The sequence below is a fragment of the Oncorhynchus keta genome, chromosome 19 (assembly GCF_023373465.1).
Source record: "Oncorhynchus keta strain PuntledgeMale-10-30-2019 chromosome 19, Oket_V2, whole genome shotgun sequence".
Lineage (NCBI taxonomy): Eukaryota > Metazoa > Chordata > Actinopteri > Salmoniformes > Salmonidae > Oncorhynchus > Oncorhynchus keta.
Window position 1 is genome coordinate 78954215 of NC_068439.1, and position 21237 is coordinate 78975451.

Sequence of the window (21237 nt, forward strand, 5' to 3'; positions counted from 1 at the left end):
TGCTCTGCAAGAGCCGCGGCTTTTGTGGAGCGATGGGTAACGATGCTTCGTGGGTGACTGTTGTCGATGTGTGCAGAAGGTCCCTGGTTCGCGCCCGGGTATGGGCGAGGGGACGGTTTAAAATTATACTGTTACATTGATGCTGTTGACCCGGATTACTGGTTGCTGCGGAAAAAGGAGGAAGGTCAAAATGGGGGTGAGTGTAACGGATGTGAAACGGCTAGCTTAGTTAGCGGTGCGCGCTAAATAGCGTTTCAATCGGTTACGTCACTTGCTCTGAGACCTTGAAGTAGTAGTTCCCCTTGCTCTGCAAGGGCCGCGGCTTTTGTGGAGCGATGGGTAAACGATGCTTCGAGGGTGACTGTTGTCGATGGTCTCTGGTTCGCGCCCGGGTATGGGCGAGGGGACGGACGTAAAGTTAGTCTGTTACACTTATTGGTCACAGTATGGATATAGTTAGTATGCCAAAAGTTCCCGGATGTTGTACATCGCCAAAATATGAAGTATACACACAGAGGACACTATTTCCGTACTTTGGGGCCCATAATGCAGTTCTTCTGGAAATGGTGGTAGCTTCAAATCGTTTTCAGATTTTAAGAAAATGGGGAAAAGGACATTCTGCCAATGCTCTGAGTTTACACGTGCACTCTGGCACTCCACACCCAAAGTCGTAAAATGTCTAACTAGTCATTTGTTATGCTAACTAGCTAGCAAGAGGTTGCGTAGCAACAGCATCAACTTCCGGTAGACAGGCGAAGAGCTAGTACGCTCAACTGAAAGGATACTGTTCTTTGACAGTGTACTAAAATAAACTAGTAAATATTGTAATAAAACAGGCAGGTAGCAGGTCTCGAACCCTCGACCTTTGAGCCCGAGGCCTGGCGCGCTATCAACTGCGCCGCAAAAGCATGCTCGTGCGGCAGGGTCGTTACACTACGTAGTGTATATACTGATTAAGTATGTAGTATACAGTATGTTAGTATGGATAGTCGAACACAGCTTCAATGTTTACTCACGCAATGGTTCATATTGCTCGCGCGCTCTATCTAGTGCCCGTTAGACTTTTGAAACCGGATTTGACCCCATCCTCGTGCGTTGACGGTACTATCGAGAGAGGAAATAGGATGCTGCGGAGCGCGCATCCCCCGTCACCGCGCCCATCAGAAAGGAGACGAGGGCTGTGGATGGAGGGAATCAGGTCCCTTCTCATGTAACTACTCTTTGTTCCCAAAAGAGACCGCTCCTGGTTTGATAGAAGAAAAGAGAGGTTCGAGCTTTCTCTCCCGTTTTTCGAAAGAAAATTAGAACACTACTTTATATTTTGGGCAGACATGGGCTGGGTTGTAGGTGGGTTAGGTTTAGGGTAGATATGGGCTGGGTTGTAGGTGTGTTGGGTTTGGTAATTCGTTGCTGAGTTAGCTGGCTTGCTGTTCTTATTTCTAAGACGTTATGGCTAAGCAATATGATGTGCTCTTCCGACTCCTGCTTCTCGGTGATTCGGGGGTTGGGAAAACATGTTTATTATGCAGATTCACGGACAACGAATTTCACCCGTCTCACATCTCCACAATCGGTAAGACCGCTTCTTTAATGCATGCATTATTTGAGGAAATCAGAATACACCTAATACGATCTGATTATCTCTCGGCTAAATAGTCTTATGGAATATGCTACTGGTGCTATATCATTAGCTTATTGAAATTATATTATTATGTACGGCCTACACTTCCTTTGTGCAGAATGTTGTTCGCAATTTGATATTATACATTTACAAATAGCCTATTGTATTACATTTATTTGGCACTCTCTATTTCAAGGCACTATATATTTGCATTGTTATTCAGCTCTAAACTCGGATTAAAATAATAAATAGCTTATTTAAATCGAAAACAAAAGGACAGGTGCAGGACAAATTAAAATAACCACTTGTGAGGGCATCCACTTGGCAAAAGATAAAACTGTTGGCAAAAGATAAAACTGTTCATACGAAGTCCAGTAGCGTAATTAAAAGAGCCACAGTTGCTACCTGGATCCTGTGATAAATGGAATGCTACTATAGTTGCGATATGCAAACTATAAACACAATATTCAATTTTGAAAATAACAAAATGCAACACAATACATGTTAACGTAAAAATGTTAGCAACTGTCAGAAAGATTTGGGGCACATGTGTCACAGTCATAGTGCTTCCTCTACTGGAAAAATGTGCAAAATGAACTAAAGTGGAATGAAACTTTTTATGTGGGTTATAATCCTGTATAACCCTTTTACCGTGCTGCCATAACATTCATATCACAAGTAGCTCGAATTAATATTACAACACATACAAGTATTTACAGCAGAAAATCGTCTAATTTCCCCTCTTCCACCTTGTATAGAGAAAACATTAACGCAGTAAGTAGCCTATGGACTCAACCAGCCAGGCTCGGCCAATAGAGTTAATATGGACAGTCATAATGCTTTTCACTAGTTAGAATTCAGTACATCTACAGCTTTCTTATTGAGGCCAGTGAAATTAGCTATCAGGACAGCTTTCCTCCCCCCTTTATTTAACTAGGCAAGTTAGTTAAGAACAAATTCTTATTTACAATGACAGCCTACCCCTTACGGCACTGGGCCAATTGTGCACTGCTCTACGGGATCTCTACTGCTCCCAATCACAGCCAGATGTGATGCAGTGTGGATTTGAACCAGGTACTGCAGTGATGCTTCTTGCATTGAGATGCAGTGTCTTATATCACTGCACCACTCTGGAGCTTGAAACCAATCTCTATCAGGGCAGCCTTCTTCCCCCCTTTACCAATCTCTCTCAGGATGGCCTTCTTCCCCCTTTACCAATCTCTCTCAGGACAGCCTTCTTCCCCCCTCTACCAATCTCTCTCTCAGGACAGCCTTCTTCCCCCCTCTACCAATCTCTCTCTCAGGACAGCCTTCTTCCCCCCTTTACCAATCTCTCTCTCAGGACAGCCTTCTTCCCCCTTTACCAATCTCTCTCTCAGGACAGCCTTCTTCCCCCCTTTACCAATCTCTCTCAGGGCAGCCTTCTTACCCCCTTTACCAAGCTCTCTCTCTCAGGACAGCCTTCTTCCCCCCTTTACCAATCTCTCTCTCAGGGCAGCCTTCTTCCCCCCTTTACCAATCTCTCTCAGGACAGCCTTCTTCCCCCTTTACCAATCTCTCTCTCAGGGCAGCCTTCTTCCCCCTTTACCAATCTCTCTCAGGACAGCCTTCTTCCCCCCTTTACCAATCTCTCTCTCAGGACAGCCTTCTTCCCCCTTTACCAATCTCTCTCTCAGGACAGCCTTCTTCCCCCTTTACCAATCTCTCTCTCAGGACAGCCTTCTTCCTCCTTTACCAATCTCTCTCTCAGGACAGCCTTCTTCCCCCCTTTACCAATCTCTCTCTCAGGACAGCCTTCTTCCTCCTTTACCAATCTCTCTCTCAGGTCAGCCTTCTTCCTCCTTTACCAAGCTCTCTCTCTCAGGGCAGCCTTCTTACCCCCTTTACCAATCTCTCTCTCTCAGGGCAGCCTTCTTCCTCCCTTTACCAATCTCAAGCATCGATCATCATGTCACCAGAATAAGACCCTCAATATTTATTGGAAAGGAGTATCAAGCTTATCACTGTGCACTTTCACCACCCTGTGAAGCTCACCACCCTGTGAAGCTCACCACCCTGTGAAGTTCATCACCCTGTGAAGTTCATCACCGTGCACTTTCACCACCCTGTGAAGGTCATCACCGTGCACTTTCACCACCCTGTGAAGGTCATCACCGTGCACTTTCACCACCCTGTGAAGTTCATCACCGTGCACTTTCACCACCCTGTGAAGGTCATCACCGTGCACTTTCACCACCCTGTGAAGGTCATCACCGTGCACTTTCACCACCATGTGAAGGTCATCACCGTGCTCTTTCATCACCCTGTGAAGCTCATCACCCTGTGAAGGTCATCACCGTGCTCTTTCATCACCCTGTGAAGCTCATCACCCTGTGAAGGTCATCACCGTGCACTTTCACCACCCTGTGAAGTTCATCACCGTGCACTTTCACCACCCTGTGAAGGTCATCACCGTGCTCTTTCATCACCCTGTGAAGCTCATCACCCTGTGAAGGTCATCACCGTGCTCTTTCACCACCCTGTGAAGCTCATCACCCCAGTCAGAGAACCCAGTCAGAGGACCCAGTCAGAGGACCCAGTCAGAGGACCCAGTCAGAGGGCCCAGTCAGAGGACCCAGTCAGAGGGCCCAGTCAGAGGGCCCAGTCAGAGGGCCCAGTCAGAGGGCCCAGTCAGAGGGCCCAGTCAGAGGGCCCAGTCAGAGGACCCAGTCAGAGAGCCCAGTCAGAGGGCCCAGTCAGAGGGCCCAGTCAGAGGGCCCAGTCAGAGAACCCAGTCAGAGGGCCCAGTCAGAGGGCCCAGTCAGAGGGCCCAGTCAGAGGGCCCAGTCAGAGGACCCAGTCAGAGGGCCCAGTCAGAGGGCTTCATCACTGTGCACTTTCATCACCCAGTCAGAGAACCCAGTCAGAGGGCTGTCAGAGGGCAGTCACCCAGTGAGGACCCAGTCAGAGGACCCAGTCAGAGGGCCCAGTCAGAGGGCCCAGTCAGAGGACCCAGTCAGAGGACCCAGTCAGAGGGCCCAGTCAGAGGACCCAGTCAGAGGGCCCAGTCAGAGGACCCAGTCAGAGGGCCCAGTCAGAGGGCCCAGTCAGAGGACCCAGTCAGAGGGCCCATTCAACACACAAGGTAAATACTGTAGTATATCAGTGACAGGCTCTACAGATAGGTTAAAGGGCATGTCACTGGTTAAGTCTAAGGGTCTGACAGCGTGTCTACAGATAGGTTAAAGGGCATGTCACTGGTTGAGTCTGAGGGTCTGACAGCGTGTCTACAGATAGGTTAACCATGTCACTGGTTAAGTCTGAGGGTCTGACAGCGTGTCTATCAGATAGGTTAAAGGGCATCACTGGTTAAGTCTGAGGGTCATCAGCGTGTCTACAGATAGGTTAAAGGGCATGTCACTGGTTCAGTCTGAGGGTCTGACAGCGTGTCACAGATCAGGTTAAAGGGCATGTCACTGGTTGAGTCTGAGGGTCTGACCGTGTCTACAGATAGGTTAAAGGGCATGTCACTGAGGACCCAGTCAGAGAGCGTGTCAGAGGATAGGTTAAAGGACCACTGGTCAGAGGACCCAGGGTCAGACAGCGTGTCTACAGATAGGTTAAAGGGCCCATGTCACTGGTTAAGTCTGAGGGTCTGAGTCAGCGTGTCTACAGATAGAGGGCATGTCACTGGTTAAGTCTCAGAGGGTCTGACAGCGTGTCTACAGATAGGTTAAAGGGCATGTCAGAGGTTACCCAGTCTGAGGGTCCATTCAACAGACAGGTAAATGTCACTGGTCTGATATCAGGTTAAAGGGCCACTGACAGGTCTACAGATAGGTTAAAGGGCATGTCACTGGTTAAGTCTGAGGGTCTGACAGCGTGTCTACAGATAGGTTAAAGGGCATGTCACTGGTTAAGTCTGAGGGTCTGACAGCGTGTCTACAGATAGGTTAAAGGGCATGTCACTGGTTAAGTCTGAGGGTCTGACAGCGTGTCTACAGATAGGTTAAAGGGCATGTCACTGGTTAAGTCTGAGGGCCTGTCAGCGTGTCTACAGATAGGTTAAAGGGCATGTCACTGGTTAAGTCTGAGGGTCTGACAGCGTGTCTACAGATAGGTTAAAGGGCATGTCACTGGTTAAGTCTGAGGGTCTGACAGCGTGTCTACAGATAGGTTAAAGGGCATGTCACTGGTTAAGTCTGAGGGTCTGACAGCGTGTCTACAGATAGGTTAAAGGGCATGTCACTGGTTAAGTCTGAGGGTCTGACAGCGTGTCTACAGATAGGTTAAAGTGCCAAGGCCCTTATCAGGAGAACACACTGCAGTTCAAGAGCAGTATTTCTGTAATCTACTCTGCTCATTCTCATGGGAGAGCACGCTAAAGGCTCATGGGAGAGCACGCTAAAGGCTCATGGGAGAGCACGCTAAAGGCTCATGGGAGAGCACGCTAAAGGCTCATGGGAGAGCACGCTCAGGCTCAGTAGAGGAATATAACTGAAGAAAAACACGGATGACTCGCGTCTCTCTCAGTGTTTGAGTCTGAGAATCGGAGGGACTGAGTATTGATTTGCCACAGTTTACCCTACAGCGGAGTAGAGTGGAGCCCAACATACTGAGTAATGGTATTTTAGCTGCAGGGGGGGTTGGTCTCATCGGTTAGAGCTGGTTATTGGTTTATCTGGGATTGTTGTGTTGTTTAAATGCCATGTCTGTTTACCTCCATAGTATTCATCTAGTAGTCTGTTTAGAAACTACACAAACAGGTATAGTACTGTATAGTATAATATATAGTATAATATACAGTATACCCGACAGTCTGTTTACCTCCATAGTATTCATCTAGTAGTCTGTTTAGAAACTACACAAACAGGTATAGTACTGTATAGTATAATATATAGTATAATATACAGTATACCCGACAGTCTGTTTACCTCCATAGTATTCATCTAGTAGTCTGTTTAGAAACTACACAAACAGGTATAGTACTGTATAGTATAATATATAGTATAATATACACTATACCCGTAGTATTTTATTAATGTATTTAATTTATTTAACCTTTATTTAACTAGTCAAGTCAGTTAAGAACAAATTCTTATTTACAATGACGGCCTACAATGGCTCTTATATACAGTAACTCAGTGTTCTGATTGGCCTGACATGTCAGTCTCTCTGGGCCTCTCCATGCTGCTGTCTGGCCATAGATCATTGGAGCATAACCCACCTCTCTCCCTCGATCTCTCTGTTTTTCTCTCAGTTTCTCTCTTGCTTATTAGCTCTCTCGTCTGTCTGTCTGTCTGTCTGTCTCTGTCTGTCTGTCTGTCTGTCTGTCTGTCTGTCTGTCTGTCTGTCTGTCTGTCTGTCTGTCTCTGCCTCCCTCCCTCCCTCTTTCTCTGGTGGTTCACAAGAGTGCCCATCTACACAGGTTAAAAAACCTCTTGCTTTGCTACCCAGTCCTCTCCCTCTTCTCCCTCCTCCCCTCCAGTACCCCCCCTGTGATCGATCCAGGTCTAAACTAAGTTCATCTCACTGATCCATCACCATTAGCTCTATATCTTTAAAGGAGCATTATTCAGTCGTCATTTTAAAAAGGTCTGATATATATGGGATAAAATGGCTCTCAGTATCTTTGCTGTTAAAAAGCTGTACGAAACTGAGATAAAAGGTACCTTGAGGAGAAAAACAGCAGGACTGTCTTCGCCTCGCTAGCCTCCTCTCGGCATCACCTTACCTCTCCACACATGAAATAGGATGAATTAATCAAGAGGTTTTCATATTCACAATATTTGACTCTTCTCTTTTTTTGCAGGAGTCGATTTTAAAATGAAGACACTGGAGATAGATGGCATCAAAGTTAGGATACAGATATGGTAAGTAGGGAATGCATGCAGCCAGAGCATTCTACTAAAGTAGGTCAAACATGGGAATCACCCCTTTGAACATAGTGGATGTCCTAGTTCAATGTCAGGGATGTTCAGCCTTAGCCCATGCTATTCTGTCAGGGATGTTCAGTCTTAGCCCATGCTATTCTGTCAGGGATGTTCAGTCTTAGCCCATGCTATTCTGTCAGGGATGTTCAGTCTTAGCCCATGCTATTCTGTCAGGGATGTTCAGTCTTAGCCCATGCTATTCTGTCAGGGATGTTCAGTCTTGGCCCATGCTATTCTGTCAGGGATGTTCAGTCTTAGCCCATGCTATTCTGTCAGGGATGTTCAGTCTTAGCCCATGCTATTCTGTCAGGGATGTTCAGTCTTAGCCCATGCTATTCTGTCAGGGATGTTCAGTCTTAGCCCATGCTATTCTGTCAGGGATGTTCAGTCTTAGCCCATGCTATTCTGTCAGGGATGTTCAGTCTTAGCCCATGCTATTCTGTCAGGGATGTTCAGTCTTAGCCCATGCTATTCTGTCAGGGATGTTCAGTCTTAGCCCATGCTATTCTGTCAGGGATGTTCAGTCTTAGCCCATGCTATTCTGTCAGGGATGTTCAGTCTTAGCCCATGCTATTCTGTCAGGGATGTTCAGTCTTAGCCCATGCTATTCTGTCAGGGATGTTCAGTCTTAGCCCATGCTATTCTGTCAGGGATGTTCAGTCTTAGCCCATGCTATTCTGTCAGGGATGTTCAGTCTATTCCCATGCTATTCTGTCAGGGATGTTCAGTCTTAGCCCATGCTATTCTGTCAGGGATGTTCAGTCTTAGCCCATGCTATTCTGTCAGGGATGTTCAGTCTTAGCCCATGCTATTCTGTCAGGGATGTTCAGTCCTAGCCCATGCTATTCTGTCAGGGATGTTCAGTCTTACCCCATACTGTTGTTTACTCAGACTGGACACTAAACCAGTTCCTCCTGCCCTGGAAGGACTCTTATCTCAAGATTTTAAAAAAAGTTTGAACTCACGAAGATCCACATTGTATTGAAACATTGCCTGATATCATCACTATTCGCTACCTGTTTTGTCATTTTCTAAGAGACGGTGTTTGACATTTGATTTCTTCCAGGGACACAGCAGGACAGGAGAGATATCAGACCATCACTAAGCAGTACTACAGACGAGCACAGGTAAGGTAACGCTACTCTTCCCTCAAGATATTGTAGGTAAGAGGTCAGATCAGGTAAGATTATTTTACTGTAGCTCCACTCTTTCTTGAGTCTAATCCGTCTGGTCATTAGCCTGGAGACGAGGGTGCTCTCCCTTCTGAACATGCATTGCACTTGTAGCTAAAGCTGCAGTCGTATGTCAAATATGTACTGTAGTTATGGTTGGTAGCACAGTTTCTTGGTGCTAGTTTCCTCCTGTCCACTCACCACCCTTATCACCCATGGGTTCTAAACCACGTGGGGTTGCTGTGACAACCATAACTGAATTAGCTGACAATTTGTCTTCTCCCCCCTCATCTCCTACCCTCTCCTCTTCCCTTCCCTCATCTCCTACCCTCTCCTCTCCCCCCTCATCTCCTACCCTCTCCTCTTCCCTCCCCTCATCTTCTACCCTCTCCTCTTTCCTCCCCTCATCTCCTACCCTCTCTTCTTCCCTCCCCTCATCTCCTACCCTCTCCTCTTCCCTCCCCTCATGTCCTACCCTCTCCTCTTCTCTCCCCTCATCTCCTACCCTCTCCTCATCTTCTACCCTCTCCTCTTTCCTCCCCTCATCTTCTACCCTCTCTTCTTCCCTCCCCTCATCTCCTACCCTCTCCTCTTCCCTCCCCTCATCTTCTACCCTCTCCTCTTTCCTCCCCTCATCTTCTACCCTCTCTTCTTCCCTCCCCTCATCTCCTACTCTCTCCTCCCATCCCCTCATCTCCTACTCTCTCCTCCCATCCCCTCATCTCCTACTCTCTCCTCCCATCCCCTCATCTCCTACTCTCTCCTCTTCCATCCCCTCATCTTCTCTCCTCGTCCCTCATTTCCTACCCTCTTCTCTCCTCTTCCCTCCCCATATCTCCAACCCTTTCCTCGCCTCTCTTCAGGGAATCTTCCTGGTTTATGACATCACAAGTGAGCGATCCTTCCAGCACATCATGAAATGGGCCAGCGATGTGGACGAGGTGAGATCAAGGGGAACAAGGGTTAGAGGTCAGGCCAACTTATTTTATATAGCGGCACAAGGTGCTTTTGTCAAATCAGACTGAATGACTCTCCCTCTCTCTCTCCATCCATCCCTTCCTCCCTCCCTCCCCATCTCCCTCCCTCCCCATCTCCCTCCCTCCCTCCCCATCTCCCTCCCCATCTCCCTCCCTCCCTCCCTCTCAGTATGCTCCTGATAACATCCAGAGGATCCTCATAGGGAACAAGTCAGACGAGGAGGAGAAGAGGCAGGTAGCTACAGAACAGGGCAACAAGCTGGCCAAGGATTATGGGATGGACTTCTTTGAGACAAGTGCCTTCACCAACCATAACATAACAGAGGTGAGTGGCTGACAGCTCCTGTAGAAACACTGTACGGCTGGCTGGCTGCCTGTCTGTCACAGGACCAAAGGCAAACAGACTACCGGAATGTGAACTATTGATGACGATATAATGGAACAACATTTCATCCTTAGTCACCTTGTCTTATTCTGTATCTCCCAGAGTCCAAGTGATATACAGTGGGGCAAAAAAAGTATTTAGTCATCCACCAATTGTGCAAGTTCACCCACTTAAAAAGATGAGAGAGGCCTGTAATTTTCATCATAGGTACACTTCAACTATGACAGACAAAATGAGAAAACAAAATCCAGAATATCACATTGTAGGATTTTTAATGAATTTATTTTCAAATTATGGTGGAAAATAAGTATTTGGTCACCAACAAACAAGCAAGATTTCTGATCAGTGGAATCTGCTGACGGGAGAACAGGCTCGTAATAAAAAAGACCCGGAACGGAGCAATACTTTCTGAATGCACTGTATACAGTGATTATATATAGTGACATATATACAGTGACATATATACGGTGATATATACAGTAATATATATATATATATTTGCACTAAAAGTTAAATTAATGATTGGTGTTGCAAAACATGTTTCTGTCCTTCACCCAGTCCTTCACTCGATTGGCTGAGCAGGTCCTGTCGGCCAATAAGAAGGACCTGGACCTCCTGAGGGCGTCGGTCACAGACGAGCTCAACCTCACCGCTCTGGAGGAGGAGGAGGGCATCACAGACGGGCCCGCCACCTCACAGAAGAGCTGCTGGTGTTAAGGGCCTGGTCAAAAGTAGGGAACTATATAGGGAATAGGGTGAGAAAAGTAGGGAACTATATAGGGAATAGGGTGAGAAAAGTAGGGAACTATATAGGGAATAGGGTGAAAAAGTAGGGAACTATATAGGGAATAGGGTGAGAAAAGTAGGGAACTATATAGGGAATAGGGTGAGAAAAGTAGGGAACTATATAGGGAATAGGGTGAGAAAGGTAGGGAACTATATAGGGAATAGGGTGAGAAAAGTAGGGAACTATATATAGGGAATAGGGTGAGAAAGGTAGGGAACTATATATAGGGAATAGGGTGAGAAAAGTAGGGAACTATATAGGGAATAGGGTGAGAAAAGTAGGGAACTATATAGGGAATAGGGTGAGAAAAGTAGGGAATAGGGTGAGAAAAGTAGGGAATAGGGTGAGAAAAGTAGGGAACTATATGAGGAATAGGGTGAGAAAAGTAGGGAACTATATAGGGAATAGGGTGAGAAAAGTAGGGAACTATATAGGGAATAGGGTGAGAAAAGTAGGGAACTATATAGGGAATAGGGTGAAAAAAGTAGGGAACTATATAAGGAATAGGGTGAGAAACATAGGGAACTATATAGAGAATAGGGTGAGAAAAGTAGGGAACTATATATTTTAATTTTTAATTTTAATTTTACCTTTATTTAACCAGGCAAGTCAGTTAAGAACACATTCTTATTTTCAATGATGGCCTAGGAACAGTGGGTTAACTGCCTGTTCAGGGGCAGAACGACAGATTTGTACCTTGTCAGCTCGGGGGTTTGAACTCGCAACCTTCTGGGAATAGGGTGAGAGAAGTAGGGAACTATATAGGGAATAGGGTGCCACTTCTCCTTATGTAAGGACTGGATCTGGCTGCGTCTTGAATCACACCCTATTCCTTATGCGAGCTCTGCTTGAAAGTAGTGCACTTTGTTCGGGAATAGAGTGACAAAAGTGATGCCCTTTGTAGGGAATATGGTGGGGGGGGGGGTGATACTTCTCGTAGCTGATTGCCTTTCTTCCATTGTAGGTGGTGTACTGGTGTTTGATAGGTTTTTACCAATGATGTATGTAAACCCTGGATTGCTAATGCTATGTATTGGCCAATGAGATGCTTTGAAGTCACCGGTCGGCCATATTGGCTCTCCTCAGAAAAGCAGTCCTCTGGGAATTAATGGAATTATACAGTATTTCATTGAAATACTTCAAGGACAAAATTACATGTATTTTAGCTCACACAATATTATTTAAAAGTATGCTTTAAGTTGTCTGTAATAGAATAAATGTGGCAAAAACAAATATAGACATTTATAAATGCGTTTCTATATCTTCCTAGGTCATTTTTTTACACTGGTGGGGGAGTACCAAGATGGAGGCGCGGTGGCTTCAAAACAGTGCCCTTTTATCAGTCATCTAGTGTATATAGAAAGCATAGTGGTTTTTCATGGTATTTTGCATTGTAGTTCATAGATTTCGGCACCAGACGGTGCTACTGATACATGCTGCGTTGCTATATGAAGCCGAAACACTGCAGAGCTGTTGATGAAGGGGTCACGACACATTGCACACACTGTTCTACTGTAGTGAGTCTCAAATCACACCTTATTCCCTTCATAGTACACTGCTTGGCTCTGCTCAGACCTACTGCACTATAGGGGATAGGGTGTCGTTTTGTAGTGCAGACAATGTTCCGTTTAGTTTTAGCTTTACAAGCTTTACAAATCTCAATACAACTTTCCATGATCATGTACATTAGTTTAATGTTAGTTTAAACCTATGAGCATTAACAAGGCCTGGAAAAAGGTGTTGACTTTTAATTTTCGATGCTCTAGAAATATTGCATCTGTGATTGTATCTATGATGACATATTTAGTTTGCTTCAGGTTTACGACATATTATCCACTAGATAGCTGCTGTTTCCGGAGTAGCCCATCGAATGGAAACCTAGAAACGTATCATCCACACTAGCAAAGGACCAGCAAGAGATTTGTCATGTGTCCGACGTCCGTCCTCATCTTCTTCTGTCTTGCAACTTCAACGAAGTGAATTATTTAACTGTTCATGATACCCCCTGTATCCCTCGTTTAGCCTTTTGACCAGATTGGCTATAGGAACTTATCATAGGACTGACCTCGACTGTCTGCAGCTACTGACTCAATGTTACTACCACTACTGTCAAAAACTACTGTTTGTGTGCAAGTGATAATAAGGTATGTCGTTTTGAATGAAATACAGGACTATGATCTCTAATGGTGAAATACAGGACTATGATCTCTGATACAGGTGAAATACAGGACTATGATCTCTGATACAGGTGAAATACAGGACTATGATCTCTAAGGGTGAAATACAGGACTATGATCTCTAATGGTGAAATACAGGACTATGATCTCTGATACAGGTGAAATACAGGGCTATGATCTCTAAGGGTGAAATACAGGACTATGATCTCTAATGGTGAAATACAGGACTATGATCTCTGATACAGGTGAAATACAGGACAATGATCTCTAGATACAGGACTATGGTCTCTGATACAAGTGAAATACAGGACAATGATCTCTAGATACAGGACTATGAACTCTAAGGGTGAAATACAGGACTATGATCTCTAATGGTGAAATACAGGACTATGATCTCTAGATACAGGACTATGAACTCTAAGGGTGAAATACAGGAATATGATCTCTAATGGTGAAATACAGGACTATGATCTGTAATGGTGAAATACAGGACTATGATCTCTAAGGGTGAAATACAGGACTATGATCTCTAATGGTGAAATACAGGACAATGATCTCTAGATACAGGAATATGAACTCTAAGGGTGAAATACAGGACTATGATCTCTAATGGTGAAATACAGGACTATGATCTCTAGATACAGGTGAAATACAGGACTATGATCTCTAATGGTGAAATACAGGACTATGATCTCTAATGGTGAAATACAGGACTATGATCTCTAAGGGTGAAATACAGGACTATGATCTCTAAGGGTGAAATACAGGACTATGATCTCTAAGGGTGAAATACAGGACTATGATCTCTAATGGTGAAATACAGGACTATGATCTCTAAGGGTGAAATACAGGACTATGATCTCTAAGGGTGAAATACAGGACTATGATCTCTGATACAGGTGAAATACAGGACTATGATCTCTGATACAGGTGAAATACAGGACTATGATCTGTAATGGTGAAATACAGGACTATGATCTCTAAGGGTGAAATACAGGACTATGATCTCTAAGGGTGAAATACAGGACTATGATCTCTAAGGGTGAAATACAGGACTATGATCTCTAATGGTGAAATACAGGACTATGATCTCTAGATACAGGTGAAATACAGGACTATGATCTCTAAGGGTGAAATACAGGACTATGATCTCTAAGGGTGAAATACAGGACTATGATCTCTAAGGGTGAAATACAGGACTATGATCTCTAAGGGTGAAATACAGGACTATGATCTCTAAGGGTGAAATACAGGACTATGATCTCTAGATACAGGTGAAATACAGGACTATGATCTCTAATGGTGAAATACAGGACTATGATCTCTAATGGTGAAATACAGGACTATGATCTCTAATGGTGAAATACAGGACTATGATCTATGATACAGGTGAAATACAGGACTATGATCTCTAAGGGTGAAATACAGGACTATGATCTCTAATGGTGAAATACAGGACTATGATCTCTAAGGGTGAAATACAGGACTATGATCTCTGATACAGGTGAAATACAGGACTATGATCTCTGATACAGGTGAAATACAGGACTATGATCTGTAATGGTGAAATACAGGACTATGATCTCTAAGGGTGAAATACAGGACTATGATCTCTAAGGGTGAAATACAGGACTATGATCTCTAAGGGTGAAATACAGGACTATGATCTCTAGATACAGGTGAAATACAGGACTATGATCTGTGATGATGAAATACAGGACTATGATCTGTGATGGTGAAATACAGGACTATGATCTGTAATGGTGAAATACAGGACTATGATCTCTAAGGGTGAAATACAGGACTATGATCTCTAGATACAGGTGAAATACAGGACTATGATCTGTAATGGTGAAATACAGGACTATGATCTGTGATGATGAAATACAGGACTATGATCTGTAATGGTGAAATACAGGACTATGATCTCTAAGGGTGAAATACAGGACTATGATCTGTAATGGTGAAATACAGGACTATGATCTGTAATGGTGAAATACAGGACTATGATCTGTGATGATGAAATACAGGACTATGATCTCTAGATACAGGTGAAATACAGGACTATGATCTCTAATGATGAAATACAGGACTATGATCTCTAAGGGTGAAATACAGGACTATGATCTCTAATGGTGAAATACAGGACAATGATCTCTAGATACAGGTGAAATACAGGACTATGATCTCTAATGGTGAAATACAGGACTATGATCTCTAAGGGTGAAATACAGGACTATGATCTCTAAGGGTGAAATACAGGACTATGATCTCTAATGGTGAAATACAGGACTATGATCTCTAGATACAGGTGAAATACAGGACTATGATCTCTAAGGGTGAAATACAGGACTATGATCTCTAATGGTGAAATACAGGACTATGATCTCTAAGGGTGAAATACAGGACTATGATCTCTAAGGGTGAAATACAGGACTATGATCTCTAAGGGTGAAATACAGGACTATGATCTCTAATGGTGAAATACAGGACTATGATCTCTAATGGTGAAATACAGGACTATGATCTCTAAGGGTGAAATACAGGACTATGATCTCTGATACAGGTGAAATACAGGACTATGGTCTCTGATACAGGTCAAATACAGGACTATGATCTCTAATGGTGAAATACAGGACTATGATCTCTAAGGGTGAAATACAGGACTATGATCTCTAATGGTGAAATACAGGACTATGATCTCTAAGGGTGAAATACAGGACTATGATCTCTAAGGGTGAAATACAGGACTATGATCTCTAATGGTGAAATACAGGACTATGATCTCTAATGGTGAAATACAGGACTATGATCTCTAGATACAGGACTATGAACTCTAAGGGTGAAATACAGGAATATGATCTCTAATGGTGAAATACAGGACTATGATCTGTAATGGTGAAATACAGGACTATGATCTCTAGATACAGGTGAAATACAGGACTATGATCTCTAATGGTGAAATACAGGACTATGATCTCTAATGGTGAAATACAGGACTATGATCTCTAAGGGTGAAATACAGGACTATGATCTCTAAGGGTGAAATACAGGACTATGATCTCTAATACAGGTGAAATACAGGACTATGATCTCTAATACAGGTGAAATACAGGACTATGATCTCTAAGGGTGAAATACAGGACTATGATCTCTGATACAGGTGAAATACAGGACTATGATCTCTGATACAGGTGAAATACAGGACTATGATCTGTAATGGTGAAATACAGGACTATGATCTCTAAGGGTGAAATACAGGACTATGATCTCTAAGGGTGAAATACAGGACTATGATCTCTAGATACAGGTGAAATACAGGACTATGATCTGTGATGATGAAATACAGGACTATGATCTGTGATGGTGAAATACAGGACTATGATCTGTAATGGTGAAATACAGGACTATGATCTCTAAGGGTGAAATACAGGACTATGATCTCTAGATACAGGTGAAATACAGGACTATGATCTGTAATGGTGAAATACAGGACTATGATCTGTGATGATGAAATACAGGACTATGATCTGTAATGGTGAAATACAGGACTATGATCTCTAAGGGTGAAATACAGGACTATGATCTGTAATGGTGAAATACAGGACTATGATCTGTAATGGTGAAATACAGGACTATGATCTGTGATGATGAAATACAGGACTATGATCTGTGATGATGAAATACAGGACTATGATCTGTGATGATGAAATACAGGACTATGATCTGTAATGGTGAAATACAGGACTATGATCTCTAAGGGTGAAATACAGGACTATGATCTGTAATGGTGAAATACAGGACTATGATCTCTAAGGGTGAAATACAGGACTATGATCTGTAATGGTGAAATACAGGACTATGATCTGTAATGGTGAAATACAGGACTATGATCTGTGATGATGAAATACAGGACTATGATCTGTGATGATGAAATACAGGACTATGATCTGTGATGATGAAATACAGGACTATGATCTGTGATGATGAAATACAGGACTATGATCTGTAATGGTGAAATACAGGACTGTGATCTGTGATGATGAAATACAGGACTATGATCTGTAATGGTGAAATACAGGACTATGATCTGTGATGATGAAATACAGGACTATGATCTCTAAGGGTGAAATACAGGACTATGATCTGTGATGATGAAATACAGGACTATGATCTGTGATGATGAAATACAGGACTATGATCTCTAAGGGTGAAATACAGGACTATGGTCTGTGATGATGAAATACAGGACTATGATCTCTAAGGGTGAAATACAGGACTATGATCTGTGATGGTGAAATACAGGACTATGATCTCTAAGGGTGAAATACAGGACTATGATCTGTGATGGTGAAATACAGGACTATGATCTGTAATGGTGAAATACAGGACTATGATCTGTAATGGTGAAATACAGGACTATGATCTGTATGATGATGAAATACAGGACTATGATCTGTAATGGTGAAATACAGGACTATGATCTGTGATGATGAAATACAGGACTATGATCTGTAATGGTGAAATACAGGACTATGATCTGTAATGGTGAAATACAGGACTATGATATGTAATGGTGAAATACAGGACTATGATCTGTAATGGTGAAATACAGGACTATGATCTGTAATGGTGAAATACAGGACTATGATCTGTAATGGTGAAATACAGGACTATGATCTCTAAGGGTGAAATACAGGACTATGGTCTGTGATGATGAAATACAGGACTATGATCTCTAAGGGTGAAATACAGGACTATGATCTGTGATGGTGAAATACAGGACTATGATCTCTAAGGGTGAAATACAGGACTATGATCTGTGATGGTGAAATACAGGACTATGATCTGTAATGGTGAAATACAGGACTATGATCTGTAATGGTGAAATACAGGACTATGATCTGTAATGGTGAAATACAGGACTATGATCTGTAATGGTGAAATACAGGACTATGATCTGTAATGATGAAATGTATATCTGTGCTGTTTGATCATGACTACTTGAATGACATTTGTTGGAAATACATAACGAGCAACGTTGTAATAAGATGTTTATTGAATAAATACTGGCAGATGTATGACTCATCATGCTGTGTGGTAACTTGATGAAATAGACGGGGGAATAAAGGGTACGATTGGCCACCCCTATGTCATGGACCAATAGGAATCAATAAAGCATGAATTGGATTGAATTCGGCGCCCAATGGCTTTCATGAATGACTTGTTTTGTTGTTGTTTTTATTGATGCCTGTTTCAGGGTCTAATTTAGACCTGGGTGTAAAATGGAAAGACCGGTAGGACATCAGCTCCTGTGTCTCAGAAAGTAGTCGGGAATATCAAATTATTTTAGCTTCTTCTTCTCTTTTTTTTTTTTTACCAGTAGGTGGAATAGTTGGATAACTCATGTTTTACCTCACATGATCTCGTTGTGTCCATATATCCCCGTAAAAGAACTTGGAAGAACCTGAAAGTTGAAATTAATTGTATCCGTATGAATGTTGTGGCTGTTTTGGGTTTACAAGTACATGTAGTTCTAGGAGGAGGATCTTTTCCTTCAACTCCAAATCTGTTTTCATTTTATCCTGGCAAGACTGAGGATCACGACGAAACACAAGCAACGATTCCTCAGTCCGAGGTGACAGCGAGGGTGAATGGCAGCCTATGGTGTCCCGTGAGGCTCAGTTGGTAGAGCATGGCGCTTACAATGCCAGGGTTACTTACGGGTTCCTTTTTTTTCCCACGGCGAACAAATATGGGGAAAATGCATGCAGTCAACTCCTGTAAATCACTCTGAATTAGAGCGTCTGCTAAATGACGAACACGTGAATCTGCATAATGATGATGTGTCAGAGGTATCGCTGTGAAGTCTACCTGACTGAAATGACAGCTTTGGGATATATCTCTGTATCTGTGTGACACCCACTCTCTCTGGTTACGTCTCCATCTTCTCCTCCTCTCCAACGTGTGCACCTGGTCAATCCCCTCACTGCTTTCAAAGGAAATACATGGTCTAAGAAATATGCAACCAGCAATGCAATGCTTTTAGATTTGTGGGGAAGTAGTGAATGAGTACACACTTCAGAAGAAAGGAGATATTATTGGGATGTATCCTCTCTCTCTCACTCTCTCTCTTCACTCTTTATTCATCTCTCTCTCTTCACTCTCTCCTCTCTCTTTCTCCTCTCTCTCTCTTCACTCTCTCACTCTCTCTCATCTATCCTTCTCTCACTCTCACTCTCTCTCTTCACTCTCTCCTCACTCTATTCATCTCTCTCTCTCTCTCTGGCAGACACACACACAGATGGAGAGACCGTACTCTCTATAATTTGGTGGGAACTAGTCCACTAGTCTAATCCGTGGCGTGGCGTGTCAGAGAAAGCAGTGATCAGAGCACATCACACAGAACCCTGAGCTGCCGCCTCTGGGTGAGAGAATGAGAGGGGGGCTGCTATAGCAGTTCTGTGAGATAGAGAAGACCCTCCCCGACCTGAAATATCCCTCTCCCCCATGCATCTCTCTCGCTCTGTCTCGGAAACACACACCACTCCCCCTTTCATACACACACACAAACATACACACAAACATACACACACACAGTTGGTGCCATTAGGAGAGTAGCTACCATATCTCAAGTAGGTCCAATTCTGCTTAGTGTGAAGACAGAGGGAAACATAGATGCTTGAGAGAGAGAGGATCCTCATCCTCTAGTGCAGGGGTATTCAACTCTGACCCTACCAGGTCTGTAGCCTGCTGGTTCTCTGTTCTACCTGATCATTAAATATCACCCACCTGGTGTCCCAGGTCTAAATCAGTCCCTGATTAGAGGGGAATCGCCCACCTGATGTCCCAGGTCTAAATCAGTCCCTGATTAGAGGGGAATCCCCCACCTGGTGTCCCAGGTCTAAATCAGTCCCTGATTAGAGGGGAATCACCCATCTGATATCCCAGGTCTAATCCCCCATTAGGGGTCCCCCACCTGATGTCCCAGGTCTAAATCAGTCCCTGATTAGAGGGGAATCCCCCACCTGATGTCCCAGGTCTAAATCAGTCCCTGATTAGAGGGGAATCACCCACCTGATGTCCCAGGTCTAAATCAGTCCCTGATTAGAGGGGAATCACCCACCTGATATCCCAGGTCTAAATCAGTCCCTGATTAGAGGGGAATCACCCACCTGATGTCCCAGGTCTAAATCAGTCCCTGATTAGAGGGGAATCACCCACCTGATATCCCAGGTCTAAATCAGTTCCTGATTAGAGGGGAATCACCCACCTGATATCCCAGGTCTAAATCAGTCCCTGATTAGAGGGGAATCACCCACCTGATATTCCAGGTCTAAATCAGTTCCTGATTAGGTGGCTTCGATGTCCAGAGGCTCTAGTGGTTATTTATAGAGATTAGAGGAAGATACATGGGATTGGGGCTGTCCCAAATGGCACCCCATTCCCTGTTGGTCCCTGGTCAAAAGTAATGCAAAATATTGGGAATATGGTGCCATTTGGGATACAGTTGGGATGTTATGAAAGAACCACTGTCTGCATCTTAACCTACACCATCTCACAGATGCTTCTAGAACTAATCCAACTGTCTTTCATCAGGCCCCATTCAATCGCATTTAGGAACAGTAGGAGGGAGTGTGTGTGTGTGAGAGAGTGTGTGTGTTCGTGATAGTGTATTTGTGAAAGAGAGTGTGTGTGTGTAGGGGGGGGGGCTACAGATTAATCACACTCCCCTCGTCCCTCTGTGCTATCATGGCATCCCAGGGCCGGGAGCTGGGACCAAGCTGTGCCTTTAGGGAAGACAGCACACACACACACACTGTCGTTGTCACAGCACAGGGCCACAGTTTGAAATCGCCTCCGCTCCTCCATTTCTACACCTTAGCCCCCATCCCAAAAATCTTGTCAGAGTGTGACTGTGTCCTAGCCGGCCACCACTCTCCCCCCTCCTCCCCCTAACCCTCCTCTAGTTAGCCTGACCACCACTCTCCCCCCTCCTCCCCATAACCCTCCTCTAGCTAACCTGACCACCACTCTCCCCCCTCCTCTAGTTAGCCTGACCACCACTCTCCCCCCTCCTCCCCCTAACCCTCCTCTAGTTAGCCTGACCACCACTCTCCCCCCCCCTAACCCTCCTCTAGTGAGCCTGACCACCACTCTCCCCCTCCTCTAGTTAGCCTGACCACCACTCTCCTCCCTCCTCCCC

The 21237-nt window shown here is 44.1% G+C and overlaps 1 protein-coding gene across 23 annotated transcripts; it reads left to right on the forward strand.

The window, feature by feature from the left end:
* The first annotated feature begins 1143 nt into the window (after positions 1-1143).
* On the forward strand, positions 1144-18251 carry LOC118381583 (ras-related protein Rab-15-like). Of its 23 annotated transcripts, XM_052471431.1 has the most exons (15): positions 1144-1573; positions 7413-7473; positions 8600-8660; positions 9569-9646; positions 9852-10007; positions 10626-13566; positions 13676-13787; positions 13931-14045; positions 14134-14189; positions 14306-14389; positions 14536-15226; positions 15343-15426; positions 16136-16253; positions 16342-16453; positions 16486-18251. In XM_052471431.1, the coding sequence occupies exons 1-6, from the start codon at positions 1450-1452 to the stop codon at positions 10782-10784; spliced, it is 639 nt and encodes a 212-aa protein (XP_052327391.1). In that variant the 5' UTR covers positions 1144-1449; the 3' UTR covers positions 10785-13566; positions 13676-13787; positions 13931-14045; positions 14134-14189; positions 14306-14389; positions 14536-15226; positions 15343-15426; positions 16136-16253; positions 16342-16453; positions 16486-18251. The 23 variants fall into 23 exon arrangements, 22 of the variants coding, with proteins under 22 accessions (XP_052327391.1, XP_052327395.1, XP_052327408.1 ...); XM_052471435.1 differs by lacking the exons at positions 13676-13787; positions 14134-14189; positions 14306-14389; positions 16342-16453; positions 16486-18251 and adding an exon at positions 14421-14504 and having other exon boundaries at positions 10626-13276; positions 13931-13961; positions 14567-15226; positions 16136-16335; XM_052471448.1 differs by lacking the exons at positions 14306-14389; positions 14536-15226; positions 16136-16253; positions 16342-16453 and having other exon boundaries at positions 13931-14161.
* Positions 18252-21237: the final 2986 nt, after the last annotated feature.

What these genes read in the sequence shown, in the direction of transcription:
- LOC118381583 (XM_052471448.1), top strand. Translation starts at nt 1,450, where the DNA reads ATGGCTAAGCAATATGATGTGCTCTTCCGACTCCTGCTTCTCGGTGAT. An exon ending in GTCTCACATCTCCACAATCG is followed by an intron (nt 1,574 to 7,412) that starts GTAAGACCGCTT and finishes CTTTTTTTGCAG; the next exon opens with GAGTCGATTTTAAAATGAAG. An exon ending in AGTACTACAGACGAGCACAG is followed by an intron (nt 8,661 to 9,568) that starts GTAAGGTAACGC and finishes GCCTCTCTTCAG; the next exon opens with GGAATCTTCCTGGTTTATGA.